The 13192-nt window shown below is 43.9% G+C and overlaps 1 protein-coding gene across 5 annotated transcripts in view; it reads right to left on the bottom strand.

Annotated features, from left to right (window-relative positions):
* OGDHL (oxoglutarate dehydrogenase L) overlaps positions 1-13192 on the bottom strand; it is a 104826-nt gene that overhangs the window by 30030 nt on the left and 61604 nt on the right. For all 5 annotated transcript variants that reach the window (XM_065407448.1, XM_065407452.1, XM_065407449.1 and 2 more), the window contains one exon: positions 10100-10227. In XM_065407448.1, the coding sequence (XP_065263520.1) occupies positions 10100-10227 (128 nt within the window). The remainder of the gene's footprint in view (positions 1-10099; positions 10228-13192) is intronic.

The raw sequence follows: 13192 nt of genomic DNA, 5'->3' as shown, positions 1-13192 counted from the left end.
GGGGGGGGGGGGGAATGAAAGGGCTTGAGCATACCCCACAGGGAGGAATTCCCAAGTGTTCCTTCCTGGGTTCAAAGGGTTTTTTTTGCAGTTGGGTGGTGACAGCGTTTACCAAGCCAAGGTCAGAGAAAAGCTGTAACCTTGGGAGGGTAATACAAGCCTGGAATGGCAAGTATTAATTTTTCGAATCTTTCCGGGCCCCCACTTCCTATACTCGGGGTGACAGAGTGGGGATTCAGCCTTGACAGCTGTGCCCCACGAAACACTGTTATACCGTACCCTGAAGTGGCTGTGTTAAAGGGGAGGATCAAGTGATCCCAACACATATGTATCCTATACCAGGCTCACAAGGGGATTGGGTGAGGCTTATTCATTTCAGTGTTTGCAAAGTGCTTTGAGATCCTTAGATGAAAGGCAAAATAGAAGTGCAAGTTATTAGTTCTGTTCCTGTTGCCTGTGCTCTCTCGGTCATTCTTTTGTCGGTATAGCAGGGATAGAGGTGATGTTAAGCAAAGTGTCAACTTGCACAACCCGTTCTGTGTTTTCCCCCACAGCAGTTTGCATGACTGTCACAAGAATTTGCATCTTTCAAGTAACAAAAGTAATGCTGCAGCTTAATTCATATGATTTTCAAGTTTCCTAAGGCATGAAAATTAAAATAATCTAGCAAGTGTTTTTGAGATGGCCACACATGACTTTAGTCTGATGTCAGTAAGAGGAAAACCATAAGGAAAGACTTGCTGCTATATTTAAAGAAATGAAACACTGGGGACTGGTATTGCGATACACAAGCTCTCTTTTAAATCACTAACTTGAATACAGCCCAGGAGAGCCGTGAAATCATTAACATCTATTTGGTTTCTGAGCCATGGAAATGCTGATGCTCATGAGGTAGGGGAAGCCCCTTTATGCCCTCCAATAGTCCCACTATATGGCCCTGTAAGAACCTGGCCCTCAGTTTTTGCACTGTCTACCTAATTTCCTGCTGCAGTTTTAGTTGGATAATGATATTGGCTCTCTCTTCGTCTATAAAAAATGGGGTAGTGCTGCCCTAGTAACATCACTGCCATATTCCAACACAGAGATACAGGTCTGTCGCATCTTAGGCGCATTTAACACGTGCAATTTCAGTTTTACGCGATCGGCAAAAACAAAACAAAAAACAAACAAAAAAAAAGAGAAAAATAACAATTTAAATACTGTTTCTGTAGCGTGGGCGATTCCGCCCGCCATTACACTTAATGTAATTTTGACTATACGCGATTTTCGCTTTAGGCGCTGACTGCGGAACGTAACCCCAGCGTAAGATGAGACAGACCTGTAGCTGCACATCAGTGGTGAGATCATTATCTCTATATATACATAGGGATCATTCACGATGAAAGGTACTGTGGACTTTTAGACTATTATTGCTGTAAAGGATTTTTTAATTGGTCACTAGGAAGAAAATGGTTCAGAAAGCCTAAGCACCAGCCTTATTCCAAATGAGAAGATGAATTCAAACCTTTAAGACTTCCAAAAAAGTTTAAATCAATAGATTAATATTCTTCCTTTCTTCCTCACCTTTCCCGGTCAACCATAAAATCATACTGAATTCCATCTCCAGCCCTAAGAAGGTCCAGGAGTCTCTACTGATCCATCTGTTGTCTTCAAATATCATGTGTCTGGGAATTTCTTCTTTTCCCAGCATGAGGCAATACAATCTATTCAGCACTGATGAAGCCTCAACGGGAGTAGTGTGTCCAATTCTGGTCACCACACTTTAGGAAAGATGTGGACAAATCAGAAAGAGTCCAGAGGAGAGCAACAAAAAGGTTTAGAAAACCGGACCTATGAGGAAAGGTTAAAAAAACACTGGGCATGTTTAGTCTTCAGAAAAGAAGAATGAGGAGGAATATGATAAGTCTTCAAATATGTTAAGGGCTGTTATAAAAAGAAGACAGTGAGTGATTGCTCTCCATGTCCACTGAAGGTAGGACAAGAAGTAATTGGCTTAATCTGAAGCAAGGGAGATTTAGGTTAGATATTAGGAAAAAACTTTCAAACTATAAGGATAGCTAAGCAATGAAATAGGCTTCGAAGGGACGTTGTGGAATCCTCGTCATTGGAGGTTTTAAAGAACAGGTTAGACAAACACCTCTCAGGGATGGTCTAAGTATGCTTGGTCCTGGCCTCAGTGAAGGGGGCTGGACTATATGACGTCTGAAGGTCTCTTCCAGCCCTACATGTCTATGATTCTGAGGCACCTGAGAACTTGGGAAAGTCTTAGAACTCAAGAAGCAAGTATCCAGCCAGAGCTCAACAGAGAGAACCATACTCCCATAAGGAGAATATCATCAATAAGAGGCCTGCTATATTTCAAGAGAATGAAGAAAGATAGGAGTATACAAAAAAAGCACATTTAAAGTAACAAATGAATATGTATTAGTAGGCTGAGTGTGTATAAGGGGCCTGTAAATTATTTCTGCTCTCTTCCTCTATTAAGATGTCCAGATAAACTGGTGAAACTATATTCTGGCCTTCTGCTCAATATAGGGTTGCCAGGTGTCCTGTTTCGATCAGAACGCCCAGTTGAAAAGGGGCTGTTAAAAGTCTGGTCGGTGGCACAGCAAGGGCCCAGGGCTAAGGCAGGCTTCCTGCTGGCGCGAGGGCAGCCACAGCACGCGGAGCCTCACTGATGCACCTAGGGGCTGCAGGGACCTGGTGGTCACTTCCTGGGAGCCACGGTAAGTGCTGCCAGGACTCCGCACCCCAACCCCCTGCCTCAGCCCAGAGTCCCCTCCTGCACCCCAAATCCCTCATCCCCAGTTCCATCTCAGAGCCCAAACCCCTAGCCAGAGCCCTCACCCCAACCTCCTGCCCCAGCCTGCAGCCACCTCCTGCACCCCAAACCTCTCATCCCCAGCCCCACCCCAGAGCCCACACCCACAGCTGGAGCCCTCACCCCCCACACCCCAACCCCCTGTCCCAGTCCAGAGCCCTCTCCTGCACCCCAAACCCTTCATCCCCAGCTTCACCCCAGAGACTGCACCCCCAGCCGGAGCCTTCACCCCCCACCCCAGCCCCGTAAAAGTGAGTGAGGATGGGGGAGAGTGAGTGACTGAGGGAGGGGGGATGGAGCGGGCACGGCGGGGCCTCAGAGAAGGGGCGGGGCCTCAGGGAAGGGGTGGGCAGGGGTGTTTGGTTTTGTGTGGTTAGAAAGTTGGCAACCCTTGCTTAATACCTTCTCAGAGCAACTCAATTATGCTTCCAGACTTCCCGATTGCTGAAACTGAATAACCTGCAGCTAAAATACTCTCTTTATGAGACTTTAATTGAATTGCAATAATCCAGCTGCAACTAAAACAATACACCCAGGTTAACAGAATGGTAATGCCTAGCTCTTATATGTGCTTTTCATCTTTAGATCTCAACATACTTTAAAAAGGTTAGTATTATCTCAATTTTACAGATGGGGACACGAGGCACAGGGAGGGAAGTTATTTGCTTAAGCTCAAGCAACAGACTAGTGAGAGCCAGGAATTGAACCCACACCTGCCAAATCCCAGTCAAATGCCCTATCCACTAGGCTGTACTGTAACAAATAAAATCTAAAACAGATTTCGAATACAACCCTTAAATGTACACATCCCTCTCAACTTGCATCTGAAAACAAATAGTTTTTTACAATGCAAAGTAACTAGCCTGTTCTGGTTTTATCACTGAGGCAAATCAGTCTTGTCAGAATATCATTTTAGTGGCGTTATTATACCCCAGGTGCTCCTAACAGAGAAAGCAATAACTTGGTGAAGAGCTCACAGCTCTGAACAGGTGCCAGCTCTCTGCTTCTTCACCTGCCAGGGAAACAATTTGTGGTATTGTCATGCAGGGCTATTCAATCCATTCTTACTTAATGAGCTCTAATCCACAGAAACTTAGGGAATTCCCAAAACTATTCTGAGTTCTTGCATGTTTACACAGACAAATTAAATCCACAATCTTAACTCCTTTTTCCTTCATAGCCACACCGCAATATTAGAGACTTCCAGGACAACCACTCCAAAGCTCTTGTTGAACAGTGGTTGTGCGTGCAGTAGCGGTAACAGGAGAACAAAATAGGGTGACCACAAATCCCATTTTGGCTGGGACAGTCTCTTTTTTAAGCCCTGTCCTGTCCTGTCCGGTCCGCCCTGACCTATTTGGCAAAAGTGGGCATTTGTCCCATTTGCTCTTGCCAACTGGTCAAAAAAGTTGGGTATGGAGGAACATGGGTGTGGATGGGGGGGGGGATGAGTGGTGATGCCAACCTTGCGTGGGGCGGGCGGGGGCAGGCAGGGCTCAGCGAGCAGCAACTCCCAGTCTCACGGGGGGATGGGACTCGGGTGAGTGACTTGGGTCAGTCCCCCGCTTGGGGAGAGGGAGGGGCCTCAGGCTATCCCCACACAGTGTCCCATTTTCCCTTTGGGAAATATGGTCACCCCAGAACAAAATAAACTCTGCTCCTCTTTCCATCTTCCTCTCTTGAAGCAGCAAATCCTCAGATTGGGAAAGTCTGCATTCCCCCCCCCCCCCTTTGTATTCAAAAGAGGACAGCCCAGAAAGGAGAAGTCACTAACTACTCTGCATAGAAAGCCCTCTTTTCCACCACTCTCTAATAATCAAACAAATACTGCAGAAACAACTGACACCCAAACAGCATCCTGCGTAAGTTAAACCAAAATAAGAGTTTCCACATAAGGATTTGTATCAGTTTAACACAGAGATTTAAGTTAAATTGAGGCAACTATCCCACGTAGACAAGGCCTTGATTTAGGGGCGCAAATACCATGATGATAAGCAAGATACAATATATCTGTTTTAATACCTGCAGCCCTACTGCAACTTGTGAAGCGAGTAAATAAGTCTAGGTATTGTATATGGACTAGAATAATTAATCCTGTGTCTGTGCAACTGTTGTTGTTGGGTTTCTGTCCCATATAATGTCTTTGGTTATTAATGTTTTTTTTTTTTTAATTTGTTTTTACAGGAGTGATTTTGTTACCCTCTTGTACAAAATAGTTTTGTTTGAATATTAACCTTTAAAACAGATAAGATAACACTGAACGGTTCCTATACAACTATGTAGATATGAACTGGAACAAGGTGTTGATTTCTCTCCTGAGGAAGAATCTATTCCTTGTGCACAAAGCTTTCTGACCGCTTATAAGCTATGACATTACATTAATAAACTATCCATTCAAAAAAAAAACTTTCCTTAAAAATGTTACTGGCAAAATGGATTAGAATGATAAATAAGTTATGTTTGATCAAAGTAGTTAATAAAAGAGGTAAACATCCATTTGGAGCTCTCTCATCTGAAAACTAATTTCTCTCTATAAATACAAATTTGCAAAGGTAAACATTTCCAAGCGCCATGATATATGGTAAATGTTAACAAAATTAATTAAAGTAATTACAGCTAAAGAAAGAGGGAGAGGACTTAATTATATTAAAATTTTAACCCATTCACATACAAGATGGTATTTCTAATAAAAAAAATTCTAATTAAAAAATCTGGTTTGTCACACTCATCCACTGTAAATTGCTCTGTCCATTTTGTTTCCTTCATTGTTGGAGAATCCATAGCTATGGATTTTTAAAATTATGTTATTTTAAAATATCAATATTAGTAATATTAATTTGTGCTCATGTAGTACCCTTCTTCCACATATTTAAGAGGAATTGCAAAACAATTTTTTTTACTGCCCTTCTAAAATGTATAAAAAGATTCCCATTATTGTTTCCTTGATGCTTTCACACCCTGGAAACATCAGATTTGACAGGCCACATTATACAAGGCTGTACCCTGATCTGACGGAGTGTCTCAACCTAGATGAGAGAAGAAGCCATGATAATTTAAAAAAAAATTGCTTCAGTGTTCACTTTTTTCAAAAGCAGACATTTGGCTAAGTATTTGTTGTTTTAAATAAATTCACAACAACAACAACACAACCACTTACCTAGTTGCAGAATTTGAATTAGTGCACATTTAAAAATGCACAGGATTAAAAAAAAAATAGAGCAAAAATATAGAAGGGGATTGCAAAAAAATCTTATCCCATATGAAATTCTGCCCTCTTGTCCACCTCAAGTAAGTATCAATATACCCATTTTACAGAGGGACAAACTGAGGCACAGAACACTGAAGTGTTCCATCACTGCTCACACACCAAGTCAGGGGAAGAATATAGAAGAGCCTAGGAACCTCCAGCTCCTAGGCCTGTGCTCTAACCACACTGCCTTGCTCTATCTGAATTTTAGACCTAAATGACATACACACATTAAAATACAATCCTCAAGATGTTTATACAGCCAAATATCCACATAATAGATACTAATCTATTATAAGCCACTGTTATCTATTAACTCTTCATTTTTTCCCTTTTGCTTTCATTTGAGTTGTGAAATAGATATGTAATAGTTCTTCATTATTTATCCACAGAGTCAATAAAACTTCTTGATATATTATTAAATGTATCAGTTTTATTTTGTGCTTCACATATCATCCTCTTGCCAGCTACAGCTTGGCTGAGTGAGGTAATCCATTCACCCCCAGCTGAAGGTGAAATGTCTGGCCAGTGCCAAAGTATAATTTGATTCACTACGATTAATGCAATTTCTAACAAAGGTTTGTGATCTCAATTTATGTAGTAAATTTGGAATAGCACTCAATACACGTAAGGTTGGAACAGGTTTTCATATCTATATTCCCAGGCATCCTTGATTTTACTCATAGCACCGCCTCTCATCAAGTTGTTAATAAATTTGCAAAGCCACATTATATAGCTAAAATCCCTCTTTAGCAACTGTATAACCTCAAAAGAACCCCACAGCTCTATGATGTAGAGATGGTGTATTTTCAAAGTGCTAATAGATGAGAAGATGGAACATTCTGAACCATTTTAATTTCAGTTTGGACTCTGACTGCTTCACAATTCTTTTCCCCATAATCTTTGCTGATGAATTTCTGCATATGTTGCCCAACATCCTTCTAAAATAGATTTTAAATAGGACTTCACCATTACCATTAGTATTTAACAGAAAATTGTATAAGATAGATGCCTGGTGTGTTTCAGCTCTATGCTCCTTTAGTGATCAGTGTCAACTATTCTCTGGTAGGATTTCTGAATTTGCACCCCCTTTTTTCCCTCCCCTCACACCATGCACAATTAGGTTTTAAGCAGCTGACAGGAACAGTGGTGGAGAGGAAGCGGGGAGGAAGCATTTTTACAGCATGTGTGTAATGATACTACAGTTTGAGCAGACCGGCATGCATGATATTGTAGGCATGGTCATCATGGTCTCAACATTAAAAAAAAAAAAAAAAAAAACACTTTTCCAGTCCATTTTACATATTTAGTGTCATTTTTTTAAAAAGACACAATGGACCCAATCATGCTGTGATGGGTTGGATCACAGAACCCCCCTTGGGAGCTGCTACCTGATGTGTCAAGACTACTTCTGCCCTTGCTTTCCTTGCCATCTCGGGACCCCAGGACCCTGTCTTGCTGAGCCAGACACGCCCGTCTGCTCCAACACAGACCCAGAGTCTGAATTACTTGCCCCAAAGCTGCAGACTTAACTGAAAGCAGCTTACAGAAGTGTTCCTGTCTTTAACACTTAGATGCCCAACTCCCAATAGGGTCTAAACCCAAATAAATCCGTTTTATCATGTATAAAGCTTATACAGGGTAAACTCAAATTGTTCGCCCTCTATAACACTGATAGAGAGATATGCACAGCTGTTTGCCTCCCCCCCCCCCCCCAGGTATTAACACATACTCTGGGTTAATAAATAAGTAAAAAGTGATTTTATTAAATACAGAAAGTAGGATTTAAGTGGTTCCAAGTAGTAACATCCAGAACAAAGTGAGTTACCAAGCAAAATAAAATAAAACATGCAAATCTAAGCCTAATACAGTAATACAATTGAGTACAGATAATATCTCACCCTGAAAGATGTTTCAATACATTTTTTTCACAAACTGGACACCTTCCTAGTCTGGGCACAGTCCTTTCCCCTGGTACAGCCCTTGTTCCAACTCAGGTGGTAGCTAGGGGATCCCTCATGATGGCTCCCCACTTTGTTCTGTTCCACCCATTTATATATCTTTTGCATAAGGTGGGACTCCTTTGTCCCTCTCTGAGTTCCCACCCCCTCCTTCTCAATGGAAAGACACCAGGTTAAAGATGGATTCCAGTTCAGGTGACATGATCATGTCACTGTAAGACTTCATTACCCACTTGCCAGCACACAGGTATACAGGAAGACTTACAGGTGAAACAGCCATCTGCAGTCAATTGTCCTGGTTAATGGCAGTCATCAAGATTCCAAACCACCATTAATGGCCCACACTTTGCATAATTACAATAGGCCCTCAGAGTTATATTTCATATTTCTACTTTCAGATACAAGAGTGGTACATTTATACAAATAGGATGATCACACTCAGCTTTGTAATGATACCTTACAAGAGACCTTTTGCATGAAGCATATTCCAATTATATTAGCATATTTTCATAAAATCATATAGAGTGCAATGTCACAATGGTCCATTATAGAAGGGCAGAATTTGGATTAGGGTCTATATCAGGGGTGGGCAAACTTTTTGCCCCGAGGGCCACATCTGGGTATAGAAACTGTATGGTGGGCCATGAATGCTCACAAAATTGGATGTTGGGGTGCGGGACCGGGTGAGGGCTCCGGCTAGGGGTATGGGCTCTGGGGTGGGGCTGGGGGTACAAGAGGATGCTCCGGGATGGGACTGAGGGGTTTGGAGGGCGGGAGGAGGATCAGGATGGGGCACGGGATTGGGGCACAGGAGAGGGTCAGGGGTGTAGGATCTGGACGGCGCTTACCTCAAGCAGCTCCCAGAAGCAGCAGCATGTCTCCGCTCCAGCTCCTACGCGGAGGCACGGCCAGACAGCTTTGAGCGCTGCCCCGTCCGCAGGCACCGCCGCTGCAGCTTCCATTGGCTGTGGTTCTGGGCCAATGGGAGCTGCGGGGGCCGCACTTGGGGCGGAGGCAGCGTGCGAAGTCCCCTGGCTGCCCCTACGTGTAGGAGCTGGAGGGGGGAAATGCTGCTGCTTCCAGGAGCTGCGCGGAGCAGGGCAAGCCCCTGACCCCGCTCCCCAGCGGGAGATCGAGGGCTGGATTAAAATGTCTGAAGGGCCGGATGTGGCCCTCGGGCTGTAGTTTGCCTACCACTGGTCTATATAATAAGAATCCAGGATTGTCACTATCTGTCTCTCTGAAGCCTAGAACGTCTGTTGGTGATGGAAATAGCTACAAGCATAGCTGAGAGCTCTTTTTGTTTAGAATATCACCCAGTTCAATAAATCACTGGATTTCAGAGTCTGTTACCATCCAGTTTATAAATTCTCAGACATTCTGACTTTACCAATTACACCCATGAGGTGTACAGCCACAGCAAGGAATGTGTCTATGCCACACCAAGAGACCTAGACCCCAGTGATATCAGAGGTAACTCAACCAATCACCACCCTTATTCTGCAGCTAATTTGCATGTAACGATTGCATTGGTTGTGAGAGAGAGAAAGCACAGATGGAGGATTACTACACCCACTGCCACACCAGTGCAATAGCAAGAGCTCTCAGCTACTAGTTGTAATAATAATTTTTATAACCCCACCTTAATCAAGGAAGGACAAACGATAAATAAAATTACTAGAGTAAATTTGACAAACAATATTTCTCAGGTAGTTCAATAAAAAGAAAAAACTGATTAGCAGTCATACTATTTCATTTTCATGCCCTTGCCCTGCACGTTCCTACTAGAACAGAAGCGCTAAGATATAACAAAAAGCTGTTTTTGTTGCATTTCCAGCCTGACCAGCCGCAGGAAGCACCAGAAATCTAAGGGAAGAGCTAAGAGGCTCAGATAAGAATCTGAATGTCTGAAATCTTAGCGGAATAGAACCTTTCAATATGTGCAGGTTCAACCAGCTTTAATTTACAATTTAAACAAAATTGCTCCTAATTAGCAGTCATCAATTCCCAAATCTCATTTGAGACATCTTACTGCATAAGAAAACTTCCCAGGCATTTTCTGAGACTTACCTAAAACTCCATACTCCGAAAGGGAGCTATTGCACACAGTGTAGGGGGCTTGCTGTTCCCAGAGGTGATTCATGGGAACACATGTCCTCTTGTCGACTTCTTGATCATGGAGTACATGGTGGCGATGGCTACAAATAGATGTAGACACAAATGATTATTTGGCTATAGTTTTTCATATGTTCCCAAGGATTAATTTACCTTAAATCTTAGAAACTATTTCCTGGCAACTGTGACTTCAATGGAACTACCCCTTCAATACACCATTGTAGCTCCTGTCTGAATCACAGAAGTACCACCGTACATAAGGATAGAGTATTCACATGAAAATGAACATTTCTTCATTGGCTATTCACGGTTGGTTTTTCGACACCAGAGGGATTAAAGAGTCGTGAAAATGCATCAGAATCACTGCAGTTTTTACTAAAAATATTTGTAAAAATAATAAAAATTTAGATCTTTTACAGTTACTACTCAGTTATTAAAATAGCATTATGCCTTCTCTATCAGACAGAATACCATAGTTTTGTTGCTAGGTAATAGGTACGGAAGTTAGATTGACGTATTTCTGCACTCCACACAACATGAAAGATGGAGACCATTGCACAAAAGGTAGCCATTTCACAAATTACAACAAGCTGTGAAATTCTATTAGTCCTCTTCCTAAAATGACTGTGGTTTGTCTTTTTACAGCAAAATCTCACCTATTGAGTATTTTTAAGGACCAAGACTTAGAACAGTTGCATCCTCTTCTTCACTTTGCACTGCCATTCCCACCTTTTACAGAACTTCATTAATCAGCATTAGAATGGTGCACCAAGGAACATTATCAAAACAGAGATGACTGAAGTAATTACTGTAATCCATTAACTCCCTGAGCAAGACTAACTGAGTGAATCACACCAATATGTTCAGCTTTACAACCACTAAGGTAAGGAGGACTATTACACTGATAATAGCTATTATGTGCTGTGTAGCTGCCGATCCTGAACAAATTAGAGACAGACTCTTTCTGTAGTCCCCTCTGTTCTAATGCATCTTAGCAAAACAGCTCTCAAATCTATATAGAAATTAATTAATAGCATAAGATCACGGACAGGTGGGATTATTGAAGAGCAACACTAAAAACAGGAAATAAAGGGTAGCTCTGAGGCAGGAATGCGTTCTTGATACTACTTCCCTTCCCCTATCCCTCAAACCCACAAGGGGAAACTAAGGGTATGTCTACACTACAAAATTAGGTCGAATTTATAGAAGCCGGTTTTATAGAAATCGGTTGTATGCAGCCGATTGTGTGTGTCCCCACATAAAATGCTCTAAGTGCATGAAGTCGGCGGACCGCGTCCACAGTACCGAGGCTAGCGTCGACTTCCGGCGCATTGCACTATGGGTAGCTATCCCACAGTTCCCGCAGTCTCCGGCGCCCATTGGAATTATGGGTTGAGATCGCAATGCCCGAATGATGCAAAACAGTGCCGCGGGGGGTTCTGGGTACATTGCGTCAGGCCCCTCCCCCTCCGTCACAGCAACGGCAGACAATAGATTCGCGCCTTTTTACCTGGGTTACCTGTGCAGACAACATACCATGGCAAGCATGGAGCCCGCTCAGCTCAGCTCACCGTCACCATATGTCATCCGGGTGCCGGCAGACGTGGGACTGCATTGCTACACAGCAGCAGCAGCTAACTGCCTTTTGGCGGTAGACGGTGCAGCATGACTGGTAGCCTTCATCGGCGACCGGGATGCTGGTAGCTGTGGGGCTGGCAGCCGTAGGGCTGCATTGCACCAGCCCCTTACCTTTTGCCTTTTGGCAGTAGATGGTTTATTACGACTGGTAACCGTCCTCGTCGGACAATGATGGCTATCAGTCGTAGTATACTATTTTCTGCCAAGTATTGTCTGCTAAGCACCCAGAAGAGGCCGAGGGCGATCTGGGTGCTGGCAGACATGTGGCTGGCACACGTGGGGCTACATTGCTACACAGCAGCAACCCCTTGCCTTTTGGCAGTAAATAGTATATTATGACTGGTATCCGTCATCATCATACTGCCAAGCGCCCAGTATTTGCTGCCAAGCACCCAGAAAATGCCGAGGGCTATCAGTCATGCTGCACCGTCGTCTTAAGATGTAAAAAATAGATTTGTTCTGTATTCATTTCCTTTCCCCCTCCCTCCGTCAAATCAACGGCCCGCTAAACCCAGGCTTAGGAGTTCAATCTCGGGGGGGGGGGCATTCTGTGTGACAGTTGTTTGTATTTCTCCCTGATGCACAGCCACCTTTCTTGATTTTAATTCCCTGTACCTGTACGCCATGTCGTCACTCGCCCCTCCCTCCCTCTCTCCTTCCCCTGGTCCTTCAGATACTAGTTTCGCGCCTTTTTTCAGACCAGACGCCATAGCTAGCACTGGGATCATGGAGCCCGCTCAGATCACCGCGGCAATTATGAGCACTATGAACACCACGCGCATTGTCCTGGAGTATATGCAGAGCCAGGACATGCCAAAGCAAAACCAGGACCAGCCGAGGAGGAGGCGATTGCAGCGCGGCGACGAGAGTGATGAGGAAATGGACATGGACCTAGACCTCTCACAAGGCACAGGCCCCAGCAATGTGGAAATCATGGTGTTCCTGGGGCAGGTTCATACTGTGGAACGCCGATTCTGGGCCCGGGAAACAAGCACAGACTGGTGGGACCACATCGTGCTGCAGGTGTGGGACGATTCCCAGTGGCTGCGAAACTTTCGCATGCGTAAGGGCACTTTCATGGAACTTTGTGACTTGCTTTCCCCTGCCCTGAAGCGCCAGAATACCAGGATGAGAGCAGCCCTCACAGTTGAGAAGCGAGTGGCGATAGCCCTGTGGAAGCTTGCAACGCCAGACAGCTACCGGTCAGTCGGGAATCAATTTGGAGTGGGCAAATCTACTGTGGGGGCTGCTGTGATCCAAGTTGCCAGGGCAATGAGAGACCTGGTGATATCAAGGGTAGTGACTCTGGGAAACGTGCAGGACATAGTGGATGGCTTTGCTGCAATGGGATTCCCAAACTGTGGTGGGGCGATAGATGGAACCCATATCCCTATCTTGGCACCGGAGCAC

Source organism: Emys orbicularis, chromosome 7, assembly GCF_028017835.1.
Source record: "Emys orbicularis isolate rEmyOrb1 chromosome 7, rEmyOrb1.hap1, whole genome shotgun sequence".
NCBI lineage: Eukaryota > Metazoa > Chordata > Testudines > Emydidae > Emys > Emys orbicularis.
The sequence above is the reverse complement of the archived record's forward strand: the minus strand, read 5'-3'. Positions and strand labels throughout refer to the sequence as shown.